Below are 27,293 nucleotides of genomic sequence, written 5' to 3' on the forward strand. Positions count from 1 at the left end.
AGCGCGACCGCAGCAAAGATGTATAAGGACATATCTGTATGTAAAAGTACTGTAGAAAAATTGCATTATTTTGTGAATAGTAAATAGAAATACAATTTTATCACTTATGATTTATGGCCAACCGTGTGGTCAGCTGGTCGACTGGTCATCAGGGACAGGCATGTCTGCCCGTCAAGGCAGTATTGATCATAGCCCTTACATGTGATTGGTTGATGTGGAATGAGTGGTTGGAGACAGCTCTGGGGTGCATGTGTCAGCTTGGTTCTGTGCAGCCAGGGATACAAATCTAAGTCAAAATCTAGGACCACACTTTACTTACAGAGCTACTTCCTTTCCGACTATCAGGGAGCACAACTCTAAAGTTTGATTTTGAGATTAAAAACTCATATAGGCCATCCTATTAACAGTAAGTAGCAGTTGTTCTCTGTGCTGCACTCCTCTGAATTTTCTCAGATCAGGAATGGACATCCAAAACAGATGGTTAGCAACCATTGAAGTCCACGATTTAATGGAAATTATATTTATTTTCTATTTCGGATTAATGAAGATTGCCACCACCAAATGCTGGTTTCCAATGGAAAGTTGATCATGATTTATGGTAATTCAGCTGTGGACACCCTGAAGTGGTATATACAGCACAGCTTCATTGCTTGCTGCTATTAAACCACTGATTAGATTCCTTGTTATGGTTACACGTCACTGCCACTTTCAATGGCTGCCTTGGGTTGCCTATCCCTATCTCAGATAGACTGTGTAGCTCTCAGGGTGGTCTGCCAAAACCGAAACACGGAGTCCGCGCACATCTCTCATTTTTTTAAAAGCGAATGTTCTGGTAAAGCCATCCGAAGATGCAATTGTGTTGCTTGTGCTGAATGTTAGAACTTATAGTAAATTCTAAAATATATTTATAATTTTCATATTGTGACTAACTGAATATTGTCTTCACTTTCTTTAAAAACAGTAAGGACACATTCCAATTTTTATAGCCAATGACTGAGATTAGCACCATGATTTAAACCTTCTAGCAGTTATATGCCTCTGTACATATATGTTACCTAGGAGACAACAAGCCCTTCAATCAGACCTGAACATTTTTTATCTTATGCACTTTCCTTACTGGGCTCCCCTATTATAGAGTAATGTAAACTGCAAAGACTATACTTTCCTACACAGCTTTAAATATGTCAGCTTTCAGGATTCGGACAGATCGCATGCAAAGTATATTTATGTATTATTATTACAGTTATCTTTCATTTCTAAATCAACAGCAACAAAAAAATACTGATATATTAGGTAGTTAAATAACAATCATAGCCACTGGTAGGGAAAGTATATGCATATATTTGTAGCAATCGGTTTTATTTTTTTTCTACACTGTAAGCAAAGTGATGTTTACTTTTATGAAATTATTGTGTTTTGATATTGCTATACTTTTTATGTTATTGTTTCTTTTAGGTTTACCTATGAAATTGCTCCTGTATTTGTATTGTTGGAATATGTCACCTTAAAGAAAATGAGGGAGATGATTGGTTGGCCTGGAGGAAGCGGTGATGGAATATTTTCACCAGGTAAATTATCATTTAAAAGCCTAAAGATACTATGTCAGGTTATTTCTTTTAATCTGCATTTATTTACTGTGCTGTTTTGCTGACTACCAAACGTAATGAGGTTTTGCTTCCAACATAAGTCTCGACAGTCTATGAATTTGATTTAGACAGATTTATACAGTCCTCAAAGCAAACTGCACATTACCATGAGCATATATTGTGCTTTGTAGGAAAGATAATCGGATGAGACATTTGCCTTGCAGTTCTAAATGCTACTATTTCTAAACCACAGAAAATAGAATCTGTAGAATTTCCAGCACAATGCAGGGTAAAAAGGACATTGGCTATATGGAATACAAGGAATAATCAAAAGAAATGCTAATTAATTGTATTTTAGAGAACTCTTTATGTAGCGGAGAGATTAGAATGTTTGATAACTATCGGGATTGAGGGACCTGCCTTTAGTTGAAGATTTATTATCGCTTAATTTATCTTTTCTAGCGTTATTGTTCTCAGGATCCCCAGATTCAAAACACTAAATCAATAATTTAGCCTTTCTTGTATTTAGCCTTTCTTGTAATTTCTTTTTTTTAATACTTTAAAGGAAACCTATTATCTCTTAGCTAGCCAATACATTAAGATAAGAGAAAATGCTTCTGTCATGTATGATGACAGATATGATCCCTATCGACCTTGTAGAAGGGTAATTAATTTAGTTTTATATCACTCTTTTTGTATTATATAAACATAAAAAAGTGAATATCTAAATTTAACATTGGAATGTGTAAAGATAACTTTGTTTATAAAATTCACCAATAATAACATGAATAATACCATTATAGATTGTAAGCTTGCGAGCAGGGCCCTCTTACCTTTATGTGTGTCTGTTACTACCCAGTTATGCTCTGTTAATGTTGTTTCCAATTGTAAATCGCAACGGAATATGCTGCGCTATATAAGAAACTGGAAATAATAATAATGATAATAATAATAATTAAGGATCTTGCTGACTTTAAATACAATATACAAGTATAAATAAAATAGGGCCTGATTCACTTCCGATCGCAACTGCGATTACGCACCCAATTGGCCAATTGATGCATTCTGCGCATGTGTATGCATCACAGTGTGCGTACACGAATACTCCACTGCGATCGCAGTCACTACGCAGACCCATCGCAGAGTGATTGACATGAAGTATCGTTTGGGGGTGGTGATGGGGGAGTGGTCGGTGAAATGTAGGTGTGCCAGGGCGTTTGAACGCTGTTTCATGGGCGTGCATACATTATTCACTGTGATGCCATACGCAGCCTGAGGACTCATGTCGTGCGATGAAGTTAGCAATTCCTGAGTAAGGTCAGAGCTTGTGCAATTGTGCGTGAGGCTGCGATGGTACAGTACTCGATGTTACTGATGGTTTCGCAGTCTTGCTAAGTATTACAGATGTGTGTAAGGTAAGGTGGGCGTCCTTATGTGTGCTGCGATGGAATAGTGCACACATACGCGGAATAGCGTAGAGGTTTAGCATATCATCACAGTGAGACTGCGTGCGTAATCGCTATTGCATTCGCAGTTGCAATCCTTGCTGAATCAGGCCCATAGTTTTGTTGATATTTGCCAAAAAACTAAATATTATCTGGTGTATCCACATCACTGATTTTCATTTACTATAATTACACAATGTGAATACTATAGTTCCAACTCTTATGTTATCACCACTTTTATAAATAAAGTTGACATTATGTACTGTTATAAATAGTTTTCAAATGATACTAGTAAGTAGTATAACTAAACACTATAGATCATATTCAGTGTTTGATGCATTTTACACTATGAATATAAGATTTGCAGCAACATAAATTTGCATTAAATACAATTTGCATGAAAATTTGTGTAAAAAATTTGCTGACTTACATGTGTATGCTGACTTACATGTGTATGCTGACTTGCACATAGCCCAAAGGGAGCGATTCAATTAAGAGTGCTGTTGGGTCGACTAAAGGATTTCTTCTTGCATCTTCCTGAGAGTTTGAGGAGAAATCCGACCAAAGTGCGGCTGCAAGGCTTGCTGCCAGCTTAGCGCGGCACTTTAGTTGAAGAATGCCGGTTCTTGCGATTAAACACCCAGGTTAAGTTGCGAGAGCCGACATTCTCCAACTTAAGATGTAATAATTGGTCTAAACAGTGAGGTGAATTGTATAGCTCCGGGACCAACTTCCTGGCGCTATTCACCTTACGCTTAATTGAATCATCCCAAGGTGTACATAAGGTTTACAAATGTATATTCTTATGCCCAGTGGCTATGTAGAGATGTGTCTTGATGCTGGTAATTATTGTGTACCCTAATTACAGATGTATCCTCATACACCTATCATTTTTACGCCTTTAGGCTGAAGACTCCTGGTGCGATTCTGGTGCTGTACACTTTTATTACAATTTGCTACTTTTTTCTAATTTTTTCCTCAATTTTTCTACTTATTACTCAGTTTTGTATCTGAGTTTGCCTAAAGTAGTCTAGGCATTTAGGATTAGTTTTTTAGTTGCAAAGGAGATAGTGTAAAGTCAGAGATTCAGCATAATGGCCAACTATTCTCTGTAAAGCGCTCCGGAATATGTGTGCGCTATATAAACAACTGGTAATAATAATAAAATAATAACGGAGCATGGCACGTGTCACTCATATTGGACCTGTCTTTTGCCTTCTTACCATAGATTGTGTACTTTTTCCTCAATTTTGCATCTCAAGCTGGGTACATATTAGACAATATTTCGCCCAATCTAATGGCAAGTGTGTACAGCCATGGCCAAAAGTTTTGAGAATGACACAAGTATTGGTTTTCACAAAGTCTGCTGCTTCAGTTTTTATGATGGAAATTTGCATATACTCCAGAATGTCATGAAGACTGATCAGATGAATTGCAATTAATTGCAAAGTCCCTCTTTGCCATGACAATGAACTTAATCCCAAAAACAACATTTCCACTACTTTGCAGCCCTGCCACAAAAGGACCATGAGAAATTCTTCATAATGGGCCTGATTCAGCAGTGCACGCAAGTCGGGAATCTGCGCATTCGCAGGACCCATTCTGCGAGTGTGCAGAATGGGTCCTGCATAGTCACATGCAGACTCTTGACAGCCTCTGCATTTAAGGGGCGGGGCGGGGGCAGTCGGCATTCCCTGAAACGAGGTTATGTCTGCTCCGTTTTCCGGGAGTGGCCAGCCCAGGATCTGCATTGATTAACGCAGTGTCCTGGGCTTGCTAGCTGGCCAGCATGAGTAACGCTCATAGGCCCTCATTCAGAGCCGGACGCTCTGAGCAGAGCACACGCTCTAAATGAGGGCCGTCCTCCATAATTATGGAGCGTCCTCCTGGACGCTCGTATAGCTGTGGGTCACCACCCACAGCCTATACGAGCGTGCAGGTTGATGGCCGCAATGGTCTTGACCATCGCGACCATCGCCACTGCGAGCCGGAGCCTGCGGTTGAGTTTCTCAACCGCAAGGCCCGGAGTGGTTTTGGCCAAAATCACTCCCACTGACATCACTAGTGATGTCAGTGGGCCGGCTTCTGACGGTAGGCCCGTCTGGGAGGCACGCCCCCGGCACGCCCACCAAAGGGGGCGTGCTGTCAATCAACATCGACAGCACGCCCCCTTTGATCAGACACAACGAGCGAAGGAAAGTCCTTCGCTCGTCGCGTCTGGCGCATGCGCACGATGGAGCTCCCGCCGTCGTGCGCATGCGCAGTGCACACCATCGACCCACTTGCGAGCAGACAGCCGCTTGCGAGTGGGTCTGAATCAGGGCCATAATGCCCTCTGCAGCCACCATCGCGACCATCGACCACCGATGGTGCTCCCACACTGCGACATCTGTCGCAGTGTAATACACCTCCTGCTGCATTCGCATAATAGCAAGGATTGCAATCGCAAAGCTGCCTGCTTGCATATATCATATACTGTATCTATAGCCTGCGTGCAGCTTTGCAATTGTGATCCTTGCTGAATCAGGCCCCATGTATGTAATTTATTCCTACCTAATTTGTAAATGTTCTACAAAACAGGGGTATTATTTCACAAGCTTGTTAATAAATACAATGGATGTACTGAATGAACTTTGATTTACTCAGAGGCACAGTTGATACAGTTGAAACCATAAAGTTTTAGGTTTAGAGGTAAGGGTTAGGCACTAAGGGGATGGTTAGGTATAGGCTATGGGGGGCGAGCGTTAGGGTTAGGTTCCGGGGGGTAAAGGTTAGGCTGCGGGAGGGGAGGGTTAGGGTTAGGCTGTGGGAAAGGTGGGTTATGGTAAGGTTGAGGATTAGGGGTAGAACACTTACCTACTTGCGTCGGGATTCTGAATGTCAGGGTGCCAGTGTCGATATTCTGATCACGAGGATCCCATACCCAACCCATAAATACATAGTGAGAATGATTACATGAGAGATTAATAATTGTTCCTCATGTCCACATAAAGTAAAATGACATACAGTAACAAGAGCAAACAAAGAAAGCAACATAAAAAGTGTCATGTACAGATATAATACAGTGTACGCGTGTATTTAGAGTAAGTGAAGAGTGTGATCACCTATCATAAGAGAGGTGATGTGGGCAAAATGTCAAGTATAAGAAATATAACAAATAAATAGATGTGTTTAAAATAGACACCACTAACTTTAAATATACTTACTTCATGTGCACAGATGCAATATCGTAGTACTCACTATCTGGGGAACCATTTATTATTTATTATTTATTTATTAACAGTTTCTTATATAGCCAGTGCCAGATTAAGGTCCAAATGGGCCTGGAGCTGAAATTTATGAAGGGCCTATTGTATACTGCCGCAGGGGTGTGACTAATGATGTGGGGGGCGAGACGTGTGTGTTGGGGAGTGGTCTGTACAGGGGGGGGTGGTTAGCACCATGATGGGCATAGCTAGCACCAACCTACCACCACCACAATGACCCTCCCCTCTTCGCATATATATTTGTGCCCCCCTCCCCCCCACACACACACATGTATTTTAGTAGGCCAATAGTAGTCACCTATCGCATCACCTTTGTGCAGGCACAGGTGTAAGTATTGCTGTCTGTACTATACTACCTTTTAACCACTACCACTCATAGAGACCATCCCTCGAACACTTAAGTACACATCATTCACAAACGCTCATCGACACCATATTTCACCATCTGTAATCCGTCTCACCACCACTCCCTGGCCCTAATGCTGACTGATATACCCCTCACTCTCCATCATACCCTGACCACATAACAGACACAAATACCCCTCACTCACATAATACCCTGACCACATAACAGACACAAATACCCCTCACTCACATCATTCCCTGACCACATAACAGACACAAATACCCCTCACTCACATCATTCCCTGACCACATAACAGACACAAATACCCCTCACTCACATAATACCCTGACCACATAACAGACACAAATACCCCTCACTCACATCATTCCCTGACCACATAACAGACACAAATACCCCTCACTCACATCATTCCCTGACCACATAACAGACACAAATACCCTCACTCACATAATACCCTGACCACATAACAGACACAAATACCCCTCACTCACATCATTCCCTGACCACATAACAGACACACAAATACTCCTCACTCACATCATACCCTGACCACATAACAGACACACAAATACCCCTCACTCATATAATACCCTGACCACATAACAGACACATATACCCCTCACTCACATAATACATTGACCACATAACACACATATACCCCTCACTCACATTATACCCTGACCACATAACAGACACAAATACCCCTCACTCACATCATTCCCTGACCACATAACAGACACAAATACCCCTCACTCACATAATACCCTGACCACATAACAGACACAAATACCCCTCACTCACATCATTCCCTGACCACATAACAGACACACAAATACTCCTCACTCACATCATACCCTGACCACATAACAGACACAAATACCCCTCACTCACATCATTCCCTGACCACATAACAGACACAAATACCCCTCACTCACATCATTCCCTGACCACATAACAGACACAAATACCCCTCACTCACATAATACCCTGACCACATAACAGACACAAATACCCCTCACTCACATCATTCCCTGACCACATAACAGACACACAAATATTCCTCACTCACATCATACCCTGACCACATAACAGACACAAATACCCCTCACTCAAATCATTCCCTGACCACATAACAGACACAAATACCCCTCACTCACATAATACCCTGACCACATAACAGACACAAATACCCCTCACTCACATCATTCCCTGACCACATAACAGACACACAAATGCTCCTCACTCACATCATACCCTGACCACATAACAGACACACAAATACCCCTCACTCATATAATACCCTGACCACATAACAGACACATATACCCCTCACTCACATAATACATTGACCACATAACACACATATACCCCTCACTCACATTATACCCTGACCACATAACAGACACAAATACCCCTCACTCACATCATTCCCTGACCACATAACAGACACAAATACCCCTCACTCACATAATACCCTGACCACATAACAGACACAAATACCCCTCACTCACATCATTCCCTGACCACATAACAGACACACAAATACTCCTCACTCACATCATACCCTGACCACATAACAGACACACAAATACCCCTCACTCACATAATACCCTGACCACATAACAGACACATATACCCCTCACTCACATAATACATTGACCACATAACACACATATACCCCTCACTCACATAATACCCTGACCACATAACAGACACATATACCCCTCACACACATAATACCCTGACCACATAACAGACACACAAATACCCCTCACTCACATAATACCCTGACCACATAACAGACACACAAATACCCCTCACTCACATAATACCCTGACCACATAACATACACATATACCCCTCACTCACATAATACATTGACCACATAACACACATATACCCCTCACTCACATTATACCCTGACCACATAACAGACACAAATACCCCTCACTCACATCATTCCCTGACCACATAACAGACACAAATACCCCTCACTCACATAATACCCTGACCACATAACAGACACAAATACCCCTCACTCACATCATTCCCTGACCACATAACAGACACACAAATGCTCCTCACTCACATCATACCCTGACCACATAACAGACACACAAATACCCCTCACTCATATAATACCCTGACCACATAACAGACACATATACCCCTCACTCACATAATACATTGACCACATAACACACATATACCCCTCACTCACATTATACCCTGACCACATAACAGACACAAATACCCCTCACTCACATCATTCCCTGACCACATAACAGACACAAATACCCCTCACTCACATAATACCCTGACCACATAACAGACACAAATACCCCTCACTCACATCATTCCCTGACCACATAACAGACACACAAATACTCCTCACTCACATCATACCCTGACCACATAACAGACACACAAATACCCCTCACTCACATAATACCCTGACCACATAACAGACACATATACCCCTCACTCACATAATACATTGACCACATAACACACATATACCCCTCACTCACATAATACCCTGACCACATAACAGACACATATACCCCTCACACACATAATACCCTGACCACATAACAGACACACAAATACCCCTCACTCACATAATACCCTGACCACATAACAGACACACAAATACCCCTCACTCACATAATACCCTGACCACATAACATACACATATACCCCTCACTCACATAATACATTGACCACATAACACACATATACCCCTCACTCACATTATACCCTGACCACATAACAGACACAAATACCCCTCACTCACATCATTCCCTGACCACATAACAGACACAAATACCCCTCACTCACATAATACCCGGACCACATAACAGACACAAATACCCCTCACTCACATCATTCCCTGACCACATAACAGACACACAAATACTCCTCACTCACATCATACCCTGACCACATAACAGACACACGAATACCCCTCACTCACATAATACCCTGACCACATAACAGGCACATATACCCCTCACTCACATAATACATTGACCACATAACACACATATACCCCTCACTCACATAATACCCTGACCACATAACAGACACATATACCCCTCACACACATAATACCCTGACCACATAACAGACACAAAAACCCCTCACTCACATCATGCCCTGACCACATAACAGACACAAATACCCCTCAATCACCATCATGCCCTGACCACATAACAGACACATAAATACCCCTCACTCACATCATGCCCTGACCACATAACAGACACAAAAACCCCTCACTCACATCATGCCCTTACCACATAACAGACACAAATACCCCTCAATCACCATCATGCCCTGACCACATAACAGACACATAAATACCCCTCACTCACATCATGCCCTGACCACATAACAGACACAAATACCCCTCACTCACATAATACCCTGACCACATAACAGACACAAATACCCCTCACTCACATCATGCCCTGACCACATAACAGACACACAAATACCCCTCACTCTCATAATACCCTGGCCACATAACACACATATACCCTTCACTCACATTATACCCAGACCACATAACAGACACATATACCCCTCACTCACATAATACCCTGACCACATAACAGACACAAATACCCCTCACTCACATCATGCCCTGACCACATAACAGGCACAAATACCCCTCACTCACATCATGCCCTGACCACATAACAGGCACAAATACCCCTCACTCACATAATGCCCTGACCACATAACAGACACAAATACCCCTCACTCACATCATGCCCTGACCACATAACAGAGACTCAAATACCCCTCACTCACATCATGCCCTGACCACATAACAGACACAAATACCCCTCACTCACCATCATGCCCTGACCACATAACATACACAAATACCCCTCACTCACATAATGCCCTGACCACATAACAGACACAAATACCCCTCACTCACATCATGCCCTGACCACATAACAGACACAAATACCCCTCACTCACATCATGCCCTGACCACATAACAGGCACACAAATACCCCTCACTCACATCATGCCCTGACCACATAACAGGTACACAAATACCCCTCACTCACATCATGCCCTGACCACATAACAGACACAAATACCCCTCACTCACCATCATGCCCTGACCACATAACAGACACAAATACCCCTCACTCACATCATGCCCTGACCACATAACAGGCACACAAATACCCCTCACTCACATAATACCCTGACCACATAACAGACACAAATACCCCTCACTCACATCATGCCCTGACCACATAACAGAGACATAAATACCCCTCACTCACATCATGCCCTGACCACATAACAGACACAAATACCCCTCACTCACCATCATGCCCTGACCACATAACAGACACAAATAACCCTCACTCACATCATGCCCTGACCACAGAAGACACAAATACCCCTCACTCACACCATACCCTGACCATATAAGAGACACACAAATACACCTCACTCACATCATTCCCTGACCTCATATCAGACACACAAATACCCCTCACTCACATCATGCCCTGACCACATAACAGACACAAATACCCCTCACTCTCATCATGCCCTGACCACATAACAGACACACAAATACCCCTCACTCACATCATGCCCTGACCTCATATCAGACACAGAAATACCCCTCACTCACATCATACCCTGACCACATAACAGACACAAATACCCCTCACTCACATCATGCCCTGACCACATAACAGAGACACAAATACCCCTCACTCACATCATGCCCTGACCTCATATCAGACACACAAATACCCCTCACTCACATCATACCCTGACCACATAACAGACACAAATACCCCTCACTCACATCATGCCCTGACCACATAACAGAGACACAAATACCCCTCACTCACATCATACCCTGACCACATAACAGACACAAATACCCCTCACTCTCATCATGCCCTGACCACATAACAGACACACAAATACCCCTCACTCACATCATGCCCTGACCTCATATCAGACACACAAATACCCCTCACTCACATCATACCCTGACCACATAACAGACACAAATACCCCTCACTCACATCATGCCCTGACCACATAACAGAGACACAAATACCCCTCACTCACATTATACCCTGACCACATAACAGACACAAATACCCCTCACTCACATCATACCCTGACCACATAACAAACACACAAGTACCCCTCACTCACATCATGCCCTGACCACATAACAGACACACAAATACCCCTAACTCACATAATGCCCTGACCACATAACAGACACAAATACCCCTCACTCACATCATTCCCTGACCACATAACAGACACAAATACCCCTCACTCACATCATGCCCTGACCACATAACAGACACAAATACCCCTCACTCACATCATTCCCTGACCACATAACAGACACACAAATACTCCTCACTCACATCATACCCTGACCACATAACAGACACACAAATACCCCTCACTCACATAATACCCTGACCACATAACAGACACATATACCCCTCACTCACATAATACATTGACCACATAACACACATATACCCCTCACTCACATAATACCCTGACCACATAACAGACACATATACCCCTCACACACATAATACCCTGACCACATAACAGACACACAAATACCCCTCACTCACATAATACCCTGACCACATAACAGACACACAAATACCCCTCACTCACATAATACCCTGACCACATAACATACACATATATCCCTCACTCACATAATACATTGACCACATAACACACATATACCCCTCACTCACATTATACCCTGACCACATAACAGACACAAATACCCCTCACTCACATCATTCCCTGACCACATAACAGACACAAATACCCCTCACTCACATAATACCCGGACCACATAACAGACACAAATACCCCTCACTCACATCATTCCCTGACCACATAACAGACACACAAATACTCCTCACTCACATCATACCCTGACCACATAACAGACACACGAATACCCCTCACTCACATAATACCCTGACCACATAACAGACACATATACCCCTCACTCACATAATACATTGACCACATAACACACATATACCCCTCACTCACATAATACCCTGACCACATAACAGACACATATACCCCTCACACACATAATACCCTGACCACATAACAGACACACAAATACCCCTCACTCACATCATTCCCTGACCACATAACAGACACACAAATACCCCTAACTCACATAATACCCTGACCACATAACAGACACATATACCCCTCACTCACATAATACCCTGACCACATAACAGACACAAAAACCCCTCACTCACATCATGCCCTGACCACATAACAGACACAAATACCCCTCAATCACCATCATGCCCTGACCACATAACAGACACATAAATACCCCTCACTCACATCATGCCCTGACCACATAACAGACACAAATACCCCTCACTCACATAATACCCTGACCACATAACAGACACAAATACCCCTCACTCACATCATGCCCTGACCACATAACAGACACACAAATACCCCTCACTCTCATAATACCCTGGCCACATAACACACATATACCCCTCACTCACATTATACCCAGACCACATAACAGACACATATACCCCTCACTCACATAATACCCTGACCACATAACAGACACAAATACCCCTCACTCACATCATGCCCTGACCACATAACAGGCACAAATACCCCTCACTCACATCATGCCCTGACCACATAACAGGCACAAATACCCCTCACTCACATAATGCCCTGACCACATAACAGACACAAATACCCCTCACTCACATCATGCCCTGACCACATAACAGACACAAATACCCCTCACTCACCATCATGCCCTGACCACATAACATACACAAATACCCCTCACTCACATAATGCCCTGACCACATAACAGACACAAATACCCCTCACTCACATCATGCCCTGACCACATAACAGACACAAATACCCCTCACTCACATCATGCCCTGACCACATAACAGGCACACAAATACCCCTCACTCACATCATGCCCTGACCACATAACAGGTACACAAATACCCCTCACTCACATCATGCCCTGACCACATAACAGACACAAATACCCCTCACTCACCATCATGCCCTGACCACATAACAGACACAAATACCCCTCACTCACATCATGCCCTGACCACATAACAGGCACACAAATACCCCTCACTCACATAATACCCTGACCACATAACAGACACAAATACCCCTCACTCACATCATGCCCTGACCACATAACAGAGACATAAATACCCCTCACTCACATCATGCCCTGACCACATAACAGACACAAATACCCCTCACTCACCATCATGCCCTGACCACATAACAGACACAAATAACCCTCACTCACATCATGCCCTGACCACAGAAGACACAAATACCCCTCACTCACACCATACCCTGACCATATAAGAGACACACAAATACACCTCACTCACATCATTCCCTGACCTCATATCAGACACACAAATACCCCTCACTCACATCATGCCCTGACCACATAACAGACACAAATACCCCACACTCTCATCATGCCCTGACCACATAACAGACACACAAATACCCCTCACTCACATCATGCCCTGACCTCATATCAGACACACAAATACCCCTCACTCACATCATACCCTGACCACATAACAGACACAAATACCCCTCACTCTCATCATGCCCTAACCACATAACAGACACACAAATACCCCTCACTCACATCATGCCCTGACCTCATATCAGACACACAAATACCCCTCACTCACATCATACCCTGACCACATAACAGACACAAATACCCCACTCACATCATGCCCTGACCACATAACAGAGACACAAATACCCCTCACTCACATTATACCCTGACCACATAACAGACACAAATACCCCTCACTCACATCATACCCTGACCACATAACAATCACACAAGTACCCCTCACTCACATCATGCCCTGACCACATAACAGACACAAATACCCCTCACTCACATAATGCCCTGACCACATAACAGACACAAATACCCCTCACTCACATCATTCCCTGACCACATAACAGACACAAATACCCCTCACTCACATCATGCCCTGACCACATAACAGGCACACAAATACCCCTCACTCACATAATACCCTGACCACATAACAGACACAAATACCCCTCACTCACATCATGCCCTGACCACATAACAGACACAAATACCCCTCACTCACCATCATGCCCTGACCACATAACAGACACAAATACCCCTCACTCACATCATGCCCTGACCACATAACAGGCACACAAATACCCCTCACTCACATAATACCCTGACCACATAACAGACACAAATACCCCTCACTCACATCATGCCCTGACCACATAACAGAGACACAAATACCCCTCACTCACATCATGCCCTGACCACATAACAGACACAAATACCCCTCACTCACCATCATGCCCTGACCACATAACAGACACAAATAACCCTCACTCACATCATGCCCTGACCACAGAAGACACGAATACCCCTCACTCACACCATACCCTGACCATATAAGAGACACACAAATACCCCTCACTCACATCATGCCCTGACCTCATATCAGACACACAAATACCCCTCACTCACATTATTCCCTGACCACATAACAGACACAAATACCCCTCACTCACATCATTCACTGACCACATAATAGACACAAATACCCCTCACTCACATCATACCCATATCACATAACAGACACAAATACCCCTCACTCACATCATACCCTGACCACATAACAAACACACAAATACCCCTCACTCACATCATGCCCTGACCACATAACAGACACAAATACCCCTCACTCACATCATTCCCTGACCTCATATCAGACACAAATACCCCTCACTCACACCATACCCTGACCATATAACAGACACACAAATACCCCTCACTCATATCATACCCTGACCTCATATCAGACACAAAAATACCCCTCACTCACATCATACCCTGACCTCATATCAGACACAAAAATACCCCTCACTCACATCATGCCCTGACCACATAACAGACACAAATACCCCTCACTCACATCATTCCGTGACCACATACCATTTTTAAAATCTGACATAAAATGAAAAACACCAAATTATATTTATAACATTTTAATTTCTTAAATTAAATGTTCCTACCTCTCAGTTGGGCCCGTTGTTATTCACTCCTCCTCCCGCTAGCTGCATTACGCAGAAGCTTCTCTGTTGCTGTCTTTCTGTCACTGGCCTGGGACACAGGGGTAGCCCATTTTTAAAAGGGGGTTCACAAAATCCAAAAGAAAAAATGGCACAAATACAGTATATAAATAAATACACAGGTAAATGGAATATATATTATGCTTGTAATAATAATGTTAGTGTAAATGCTATCTAAATATATTAACCTCAAAAATTCTCATAGAGAAGGTAAATGGGGTAAAGTAATAATAAGTAACTGACAATTATCTATTCTGACGAAGCCCATTTACCTTCTAAGGTTTATATATTCAGATAGACAGCCTTTATTCTAATATTACTATTGCAGTCATAATATCCATTTTATTTATATTATTCTTTCCATCTTACATTATTTCTTTGTGTTATCCTCCGTCATTTGATATGTCTGATTGTACCCCTCTTGGTCTGTATGTCCTGTATTGTTTATCCCCTCCCCCATAACTATATGTGTTGCACTAAGCTTCCCATCTCACCTGTATGTTCTGTCTTGTGCTACCCCCTCATCAGGGGCGTTTTAAGAGAGGAGGGGGCTCGTGTGCACTCCTCATGCGAGGCCCCCTCCTCTCTCTCTAGTGGCTGGCAGCCGACTAAATCGGCTGGCCAGCCACCGGAGCATTAGTAGACTCCGGGCACTAGAGTGTCCCCGGAGTCGACTGCGCATGCGCAGAATGCCGGAAAAATGGCCGCTGCGACCATTTTCCGGCGTTCTATGCATGCGCACTAGACTCCGGGCACACTCTAGTCTACTGCGCATGCGCAGAACACTGGAAAATGGTCACGGCGGCCATTTTTCCTGTGTTCTGAACAGCAATGACACCCGACATGGGACCTTGGGACAGGTAAGTTTAAAAAAAATATGGGTGTAGTGTGTGCGGTGCGGGGCCCCCTGGAACCGGGGGCCTGTGTGCCCCGCACACACTGCACCCATTATAGATACGCCATTGCCTCTCATCTGTTTGTTCTGTATTGCACTACCCCCCTCATCTGTATGTTCTGTGTTGTATCCCCCTTCCTCCTCCTCCTGTGTCCATCATTATTTTCCCAAAGCCTCCTCTGTGTCCGTTATTATGTTCTCTCCCCATCCACTATATCCATTAGTATGCCCCCCCTGTATCCATTATTATGTCCTCCCCTCTCTATCTATTATTATGTCCCCCCCTTATGTCCATTATTATGTCTTCCCACCTTTGTCCATTATTATGTACTCCCCTCTGTGTCCATTATTCTGTACCCCCCCTGTGTCCATTATGTCCCCCCTGTGTCCATTATTATATTACCCCGTGTCCTTTATTAGGCCCCCCTCTGTGTCCATTAATACCCCCCTCTGTCCATTATTATGCCCCCCCTGTGTTCTTTATTATGCCCCCTCTCTGTATACATTACCCACCCCTCTATGTACATTTTTATGTCCCCCCTGTGTTCTTTATTATGCCCTGTCTCTGTGTCCATTATTACCCCCCCTGTATGTCCATTATTATGCTTCCCCTCTGTGTCTATTGTTATGTCTCTCCATATGTGTGCATCATTATGTCCTCTCCCCTCTGTGTCCATTACTATGCCCCCCTCTCAGTGTACATTATGGTGTTCCTCCCCTTCCCCCTCTCTGCACACGCTCCCCCCTTTACGTAGTTCACTTACCTTCCTTTACCTTTCCATTGTCTTCTCCCCACTGGCACTGGTACTGACAGGAAGGTCGGAGCTGTCGGTGTCAGGTGTGTCTCCTCCTTAGTCCACCATGAGAGCCCGGCGCGGGCCGCGCGGTCGCATCTATGTGATGTCACGCAGCTTGACATCACATAGTGTAGAGGAGGGGCTGAGGTACGCTACGCGGCGCAGGGAGGGCTTGTGAAGTGAAGCCTTCCACTGCGCCGCTCAGGCGGCCAGGACTCTGAGAAGATTCTCCCGGGTGGGTGGGATTGGGAGGGGGGTGTGAACTGGAGGTAGTGGTTGGGGGTGCAGTTTGAAAGGGGAGAACCTCGGACGGCCGCTTGTTCTGACAGGAAAAAAAATAGTTCCTGTCTTCAGCGGATCCTCCTTGGCGGTGTGGGCCTGTTTTTATGGGTGGGCCTGGAGCTGTAGCTCCACCCGCCCCATTGTTAATCCGGCCCTGTATATAGCGCAGCAAATTCCGTCGCGCTTTACAATTTGAATCAACATTAACATTATACTGGGTTGTAAAAGCCATACATACATAAAAGACATACATAAGGGTAAGAGGATCCTGCTCGCAAGCTTACAATCTATAACCATGTAGGGCTGGCAACTGTCAGGCTGGGGGGCAAATACAAACAAGTGGTCCCGGCTTTTCTAAAAACAAAAACTGTAATAAAAAAATATATATGTGTGTGTGTGTGTGTAAAATAAATATGTAATAAATAAAATTTTGTAGTAAACTACCCCCATAAAATCTGCAGCCCACCTCTCTAATTTAAAGCAAGCCCCAGTTCTGAAACCATCCTTGTTCTCCCTCCTCCTTGTTTAAGAAAAAAGTAAAAATTAGACCTCAGACTGTGCGTGACTCACCCTACCTGCTGCCTTCTTTGTCCCTCTTTGTTTGTCCTTGCAGACTCCTGCACTCGGATTGGTGGATACTCCAGCCATCCACCAATCAGTGTGCGGAGACATCCCATCACTGTGATTGGTGGATGGCCAGAGCCTTCCACCAATCAGAAGCTTAGCAGCATGGCCGGGAGAAAGACTGGGGATGTGTAACACAAACGGAGTTGCCGGGGAGCATCCTGTGCATGTCTCCTAGCCGCCAGGCATGTATGCACCATGTGGCTGCAGCCCTACTAATACTGTAACTGTGTCCCTTATATTAATTTCCTCCTCATAACTATCTGTGCCCCTTATATTCTCCTGCTCATAACTGTGCCCAAAAATAAAAAAGGCTAAATATTATGCTAATGAATTAGTATGCTCCTCTCCATCACTGCCCCCACTATCCGTATTTTTCTTACCTTATAATAATATCTTCTTTTGTCTTCACTCTTCCAGTCTTCCTTGCTTTTTTTTGCAGCACATGGCTACTCACACCAGCTGCAGGTCTTGTCTTTGGGCTGGCTTGTCTCCATTGAAAGGGGGTGTGGGAGGGCTGGTATATTGCTTGGGGGGCAAACAAAAGAAAGAGGTCCAGCCTATTCTATTAATGTGCCAGCAACAGAAATATGCATCTTGAAAAAAACTGTGGTTTGTCTAAAGTGGCGTTATTATATATAGCCAATATATAATATATTAAATATATACCACAGCTATATTCAATTTACAACATCTATGGAGAGCACGTCACAAAATACTAAGAGTGGAAATGCAATAAAGAGAGCATCCTTGCGTACAGAGCCCATAATTGTGACACCACACAATACAGAGATTATGCATCACCGCCACATCATGTCCTCACCAGCCACATCTTATAATGCCCTCTGCTGCCACATAACCTACATCATATCCTCCCCAGCCACATCTCATAATGCCCTCTGCAGCCACATAACCCACATCATGTCCTCCCCAGCCACATCTCACAATGCCCTCTGCAGCCACATCACCCACATCATATCCTCCCTAGCCACATTTCATAATGCCCTCTGCAGCCACATCACCCACATCATGTCCTCCCCAGCCACATCTCACAATGCCCCCTGCAGCCACATTACCCACCTGCAGCCACATCATGTCCTCCCCAGCCACATCTCACAATGCCTCCTGCAGCCACATCACCCACCACCCCGGCCACACTTTATAATGCCCTCTGCAGCCACATCCTCCCCAGCCACATCTCATAATGCCCCCTGCAGCCACATCATGTCCTCCCCAGCCACATTTCATAATGCCCAATGCCCAATCAGCTTCTAACTGCCATTTTTCAAACACAGCCTGTGACATGGCAGTTAGGAGCTAACTGGCTGGTATCTTATCACCGTTCACTTTATCTCCTAACACAGCTTAGTAAATAGACCCCTAAGTCACATAAGAATGAAAAATAAGAACCTGTGCAGTTAAATGCTGTAATCTGCTGTCCCCAGTTTGCCAGCAGGCAGTGAATTTGGGATGAGAATTGGAATACCACAGGCACAGTGGAAATTAGTTCAGTATAGCATCTGCTGTCAAGGCTCTCCCTGTGATTGGGTCCTGTTACCTAGAGCAATGCAGGCCAATTACAATGGGAGCCACTGATGAGAGTACTGATTAGTGAGGAGAAAGAAGTACCTGTATGCAGAATTCCCCAAGAGGGTAGAGGGGGTATACCCTTGTGGGGGTATGGTGCACATGTCACCAGGCCTTGATCTTGGAAGCTATGGAATCAATAAGTTTTCACAGTGCATTAAACTGCAGAGGGTGCCTTTTCTCACTGACTTTTTCCCGCAGCTCCTGAAGCTGCAAGCAAAAGTGCACATTTATGGTTTAACACTCGGGGTTACCCAACGGCTAATTTAATTCCCCCCCTATGTGACTGTACTTTTTATTAAATGCTTAATACTGAAAAAGATCCATTCTAATTTCTAACCGGTATCGGGAGTGAAGGACACAGCTATATCAAACATCAAAAGAACAGATAAACTTTAATGTTTTTTCTTCTGGTACGCAGGACTTATTATTGACCACATAACAACCCTCAATTACATAATTCACTAACCCTACCCCTTACTATATATCCCATTAGTATTAAACTATTGCTGCTCCCTTTTTCTCTTTTATATATTTATCACTATTAATACTGTCTACGTCCATGGTCTAACAGAGAGGACCATAAGAACAACTATAGTTCCACCAGAGGGCACACAGATCAGCATCACTTCGCATATTTCTGGTATGCAGTAAAGCTATATTTGGTATTCAGCAATTGCTATATATACAATAATGTATTTTCTCCACAATTTCCATATATAGATATATATACATATTATATATATATAATACAATGACAAAGGTGCCTCCTAGTGCAATAAAGTGCAAATGTCACCAATATGTTCTAAAAAAAAACTGATAAGTGGACCCGTTCCATAATGATAAATGAATAAGCTTATCTCAATGTTGTTTCCACAAGTATACACAAATTCATCCACCATAGGATTATTCATAAGTTTGTAATGGAACTCCAACAACATGCATAGGATAAAAACAAAAATACATATAGTGCAATAGAGTTTGTACATAAGGGCACAATTAAATGTATATAAAATACCCGTACATTAAAGAAATAAAAAAAGGCTTATCTGAGATGAACATTTAGTAGTACCCATTGCGTTTCGTCTAGATGGGGTTATGTCCCATCTCCTGGACTTCCTCAGGGGTGATGAATAACCTCTCATATGAAAATCAGGTTTATATAGCACTCTCAACTGATCAATTAAGACAGGAAATAAGAAATCAAAAATGTCCGAAACCGGATATCCTGTTTGCTTTAGATATATCCAGAAATAGGTGATGATAATGCTACAACACTGAGCTGCTTGGAAGCATTAAGGTGAGAGGCACTGAAATAGCACTTCCAAGCAGCTCAGTGTTTATTATCTATCACCACCTATTTCTGGACATATCTAAAGCAAACAGGATATCCAGTTTCGGACATTATTGATTTCTTATTTCCTGTCTTAATTGATTATATATATATATAATATCACAGGGACTCTGCACTCACCATAATAACTTTCAATAATAATAAACAGTGGAGTTTTGGTTCATGATTTGATCAATGCATTTAAGCTTGCAGCCACCGTCGAGGGACCCCATTTTACTGCAAGTCCATACTCTATTGCTCAGAATTATAACATGGAAATAGCTATCACAAAGGTGTTGAACTCAAGGTATGCTACCAGGTTTAAAGCTCACAGCAACTTTGCTTTTAAAGGTGAGACAGTCACCTAGCACACCTTATTATTGTTAGTTATTATGGTGATTGCAGAGCTCCTGTGATTGCTATTTAATCAATGTGGTCAAATATCATGTTGCACCCCAAATCTAGGAATGGTGAGTGCAGTGGATTAGTGCTATTTGTTTATTTGATTATTTTTTTAATTAATCTTTTTGTGACCACATTTTCTCATACACCCATTTTAACCTGTTTAATCTTACTTGGGTAAACTGTTTTCCTAGGTGCTTTGCAACAGGTGTACTAGGTGACTGTGTCACCATTAAAAGCAAAGTTGCTGTGAGCTTTAAACCTGATTGGTAACATTTGGCCTGGATCCACATAAAATACATTAAAAATGCTGGATACACATAAAATACACTGAAAAAGTCAGATCCACATAAAATATATTGAAAAAGTCAGTCTAGCATAAAAAGAAATTGAAAAAGCCAGTCCCACAGTGTCTCTCCAGCCTGCCCCACAGTGTCTCTCCAGACAGCCCCACATTGACTCTCCTGCCAGTCCCCGCATCCCTCCAGCTTCAGCCACAGTGACTTACCTTATCCTGGGTCTTTCTCTTCTCCTCTTCGCGCCGTGGCTCATCAAGTCCTCTGTCTCTTTGGTATGTGGTGGTATGACGTCATGATGACTTAACGTAAAACACAACAGAAATAATATTACTGCACCAGACACCAAATTCAATTTGGCGCAGGTCGCAAGCCATTCGCAGCTCATGAACCAGCAGCCATTCAGGAAGGCCGCTCCTGATTGTCTGCTGGTCGGCGAGCTGTGATGGACTCGCGGCCAGAGCACAATTCAAAATGCTGCCACTGTGTCTCACTCCCCAATGGCTGCCAGTCCACAAGCCGCAATCAGCTTGTGGCCCGGTGCCAAATCCACCCAATGCTCCCTGATGATGTAAGTTTTCAAAATAGCTACAGGAACAGCGTCCCAGTGTGTTCAGTCTAAAAAATAGCCCTGTAATATATATATATATATATATATATATATATATATTGTGATAGAAGCACTGGTAAAGTGGTCAATGGCAGGTACATTTGTCCTAGGTTTTTGGTCTATATGGTCTAAAAAAAAAACAGGAGAAGTCTGTTTTGTAAACAGCCCAGAGTATCGGCTTTGGAAAAGCCAGTCTGGGTCCTGGGGGTGTGGATGTGAGAGAGGGAGGGCTCCATCCACAGGCCACTCCAGGTTTTGGGCCTTTCAGCCTGGAAGCAGGCTCATTAGGGCTTACACCTGGAACTGGCTGATTTAAGCTGTGTTCAGTTGTAGCTGAGTGTCTCATACCTGGGAGAGCAGGCCGCAGGTTACCTTGCTCTGAGACACTCAGAGCAAGGTAACAGAAGAACAGAAGAACAATGTTAGATCTGGCCCATGGTCAGATCTAAGAAAATAAAACAAAAAAATATATATATATACATTACAATGGAATAGTTTAAAAATAAAAAATAAATGAAAATTATTTTTAAACTATTCAATAGTAAAGTATGTATATATTTTTTGGTTTTATTTTGACCGGTCAAACTGATATATGGTATTAATGTCTGTCTGATATGATAAATTATTTTTTATAAATTATTTTTATTTTTAGCCATACACTGTGCTTTTCTGCTACTGCATTTAAAATGTATTCATATATATATATATTGTATTTATTATATACATTTTTCATGATATACATTTTGTCTTACATATTACTAGCGCTTTGGGGTATTTTTCTGGTTTCATAAATGGCAAGGACCCTTTGAAATCTTAGAAAAAGTGTGGCAGGTCAATTATAAAGTTTACTAGCAGGGGAAAAGAAAGCCAGAACAGATATGCCATGTAAATCTTATAAAACCCTGGAAGGATAGAGCAGCACTGTCAGCCATCCGAGCCCCTCCAGTAAACTCTGGGCCCATGGTACCCGAAGTTACAGTGGCAAAAACCCTGTCAGCCAGTCAACAGCAGGAAGTTAAGAAATTTCTGATCAGAAATAGGGTGCTGTTTTCTGACCTACCAGGGAAAACCACGGTCATTAAACATGACATAATCACTGACCCAGGGGTTAAGGTTAACCTAAAGCGCTATAGGTTACCAGAAGCCCAAAGAGAATCAGTGTCGAAGGAAATTAAAAAAATGTTAGAGTTGGGTGTAATTGAAGAATAGCATAGTGAGTGGTCAAGTCCCATTGTGCTCATTCCAAAACCCGATGGGAGTGTGCGATTCTGCAATGACTTCCGGAAATTGAACAGTGTGCCAAGTTCGATGCCTACCCTATGCCTAGGGTAGACAAACTAATTGAAAGGCTGGGGACAGCCAGATATTTAACTACTCTTGACTTAACCAAAGGGTATTGGCAAGTGCCGTTAACTGAGAACGCCAAAGAAAAGACAGCTTTTTCTGCACCAGAAGGGTTGTTTAAATACAAGATGTTGCCCTTTGGGCTACATGGGGCACCTGCTACCTTTCAAAGAATTATGGATATAATTCTAAGGCCCCATAGACAGTATGCTGAGCCTTATCTGGATGATGTGGTCATTCATAGTCCTGATTGGCAGTCTCACTTGCCCTAGAGTACAAGCAGTGTTGGACTCCATCTATAAGGCAGATTTGACAGCCAATCCAAAAAAGTATTGTCTGGGGATGGAAGAAGTAAAGTATCTTGGGTACACCATTGGCAGAGGTTTGATAAATCCACAGCTCAATAAGATTGAGGCAATACAAAACTGGCCACGACCCCTGAATAAGAAGCAGGTGAGAGCCTTCTTAGGGATCACTGGGTATTATAGGAGGTTTATACCCAATTTTTCCACCATTGCAGTCCCACTGACTGACCTTACCAAAGGCAAACAGAAAGTCATGGTGGAATGGGGTCCTGAAGCAGAGAAGGCTTTCCAGGAGTTAAAAATAGCGTTATTTACCCAACCAGTTCTGATGACCCCTGATTTTGACCCCTGATTTTGACAGAGAGTTTGTTGTACAAACCGATGTGTCAGATGTAGGCATCGGAGTGGTCTTGTCCCAAAACAAAGATGGTGAAGAACACCCAATTTTCTTCTTAAGCCAGAAATTAAATGTACATGAAAGAAACTATGCTACGGTCGAGAAAGAAGCATTGGCCATAAAGTGGGCATTAGAGACTCTCAGGTACTACTTGGTGGGAAGGAAGTTCAGATTGATCAATGACCATGCCCCTTTGAAGTGGATGTCAGAAAACCGGGACAGTAATGCGAGAATAACGAGATGGTTCTTGGCATTACAAACCTTTCAATTTATGGTAGAACACAGGCCAGGAAGTCAGCTGGTAAATGCAGCTGCTTTGTCACGTGTCCATTGTTTTGGGGCTGCAGTTGTTCTGCCCCACAGGTCAAAACAAAGGGGGGGATATGTGATAGAAGCACTGGTAAAGTGGTCAATGGCAGGTACGTTTGTCCTAGGTTTTTGGCCTATGTGTTCTAAAAAAATCCAGGAGAAGTCTGTTTTGTAAACAAATCAGAGTATCGGCTTTTGGAAAAGCCGGTTTGGATCCTGGGGGTGTGGATGTGAGGAGAGGGAGGGCTCCATCCACAGGCCACTCCAGATTTTGGGCCTTTCAGCCTGGTAGCAGGCTCATTAGGGCTTACACCTGGAACTGGCTGTTTTAAGCTGTGTTCAGTTGTAGCTGAGTGTCTCATACCTGGGAAAGCAGGCCGCAGGTTACCTTGCTCTTAGACACTCTTGGCTTTAAACCAGAAGGTACTGTGTACGGTGATTTTGTTTAGTGTTCTGATAGAGAGGGAACTTACTGTCTAGTTAGAACCCAGACGGGTTAGGATTTTGTTTATGTTTTGTTTTATTTGTGTACCTGGCACAATAATGACTGGCTCCGACTAGCTTGTACGAGAACCCCAGAATTGTGTCCTGTGTCTCCGGCTGCGGTGTGTGTAAAGAGGGAGTCCATCTACCCCAGGAGGGGGACCCCTATCCCGACTGTGTCACAAGATTTATATATATATATATATATATATATATAAAGACACATCTCAGTTAATTCCGCATTGCCTTTGTGAGCTACTTTTACCTTTTATAATGGAGCATGCAAATGTCTTTTGTTTTGCAAAGGACTTTATTGTGTTGATGTAAAAGCTTTGGACCATCTCACCATAACATTTCTGGTAGTTCTGTGCTACACTAGTTTATTTTCCCTATGTTTCCATTACCAATTATTTCCCTGTGAATACTCTTTGTGCATTACACTGTCACATATTACTCTCAGATAGAGAGATGATGTCTTGATGAAAGCTCATCTGTGTTCTAACAGCTTTAGCCACTGATCACCAATTACAATAAACTAAATATGTGTGTGCCTTCAGGTAACGAAACATGGGAATGCAATCAGGCTCCGTTTGTCATTGTGGGCACTTCTATTTCCCTACCAGCAATGTGTAGCAGAGTACTAAAATAATTGTGGCAACGATGCATATAAAAGTGTCATGGAAACCAAAAATTATATTTCTACTTAGGAAAGCAGAGTTCTGTCCACTTTACATATATAGTGAAATGTAACAGCTGTTTCAGTTAATTGAAAGAAGAATGAAATCACTGTTAGCAACACAAAAGCAGAAATTTTCTGCTCACAGTATAAAATGACTGACAATAGAGAGTAGTTACCAGCACCCAGTTACATCTGTCTGATAATCTCAGAGTGTGTACACAGCAACCGAGGCTGATTATCGTTCCAAAACCAGACAACGTGCTCAACGTGAAGCTGCATCGGACCACACAGTCATTATCTAGAGAAAACTGTCCCCCAATTAGTGGCACTATTTGAATATTGCAGTCCCCATCGTCCTCCAACCAACATGAATTACCTGGATCAAATCTACAAGGAAGAATGGGCAAAACTCACTGGGAGTTTGCAAACTTAAGGTGCGTATCCGCTACATGAGAGTGGAACAACTGCACGATTACAACATTGTAATCATACAATCGTTCATTAGACTGTGCAGTGGATAATGTGACGACACTAAACGATATGTCGTTCAGTGCAGGCACCCTCCCTCATCCCCGAACATGCTTAACCTGATGATATCGGCAGGTTGGCCTGCATGTTCAGGTGATGATAGATGTAGAAAACGACCAGCGGGAGCGCACATCGCTGGTCATTATTGACATTTTACTGCACGATTTATGAACGATTATTGAGCGATAATGATGTCATAATCATTCAATCGCTCATTTTAATCGTCTAGTGCAGGGGTAGGGAACCTTTTTTCTGCCAAGGGCCATTTGGATATTTATAACATCAGTCGGGGGCCATACTGACCGCTGTGCCGGCGAATCAACTGTGTTGACACAGTGTGTACCCAGCTTCAGACACACACACACACAGGATGACAGGTGCTCCCCCCTAAATCACCATCCCCCAAATGTACCTTACTACAATGGAAGGGTGGGGGGGTAGATAGTGAATGGGACCAGGCTAAGAGCAGCCATAAAATGGGACCACATAGGTGAGACAACCCA

The 27,293-nt window shown here is 43.2% G+C and overlaps 1 protein-coding gene across 2 annotated transcripts in view; it reads left to right on the forward strand.

The window, feature by feature from the left end:
- The window catches only part of GAD2 (glutamate decarboxylase 2), a 131,290-nt gene that overhangs the window by 45,924 nt on the left and 58,073 nt on the right, over nucleotides 1-27,293 (forward strand). For both annotated transcript variants that reach the window (XM_088457844.1, XM_088457846.1), the window contains exon 6: nucleotides 1,456-1,568. In XM_088457844.1, the coding sequence (XP_088313970.1) occupies nucleotides 1,456-1,568 (113 nt within the window). The remainder of the gene's footprint in view (nucleotides 1-1,455; nucleotides 1,569-27,293) is intronic.

This window comes from Taudactylus pleione, unplaced genomic scaffold (genome assembly GCF_031769625.1).
Source record: "Taudactylus pleione unplaced genomic scaffold, aTauple2 ptg000788l, whole genome shotgun sequence".
NCBI lineage: Eukaryota > Metazoa > Chordata > Amphibia > Anura > Myobatrachidae > Taudactylus > Taudactylus pleione.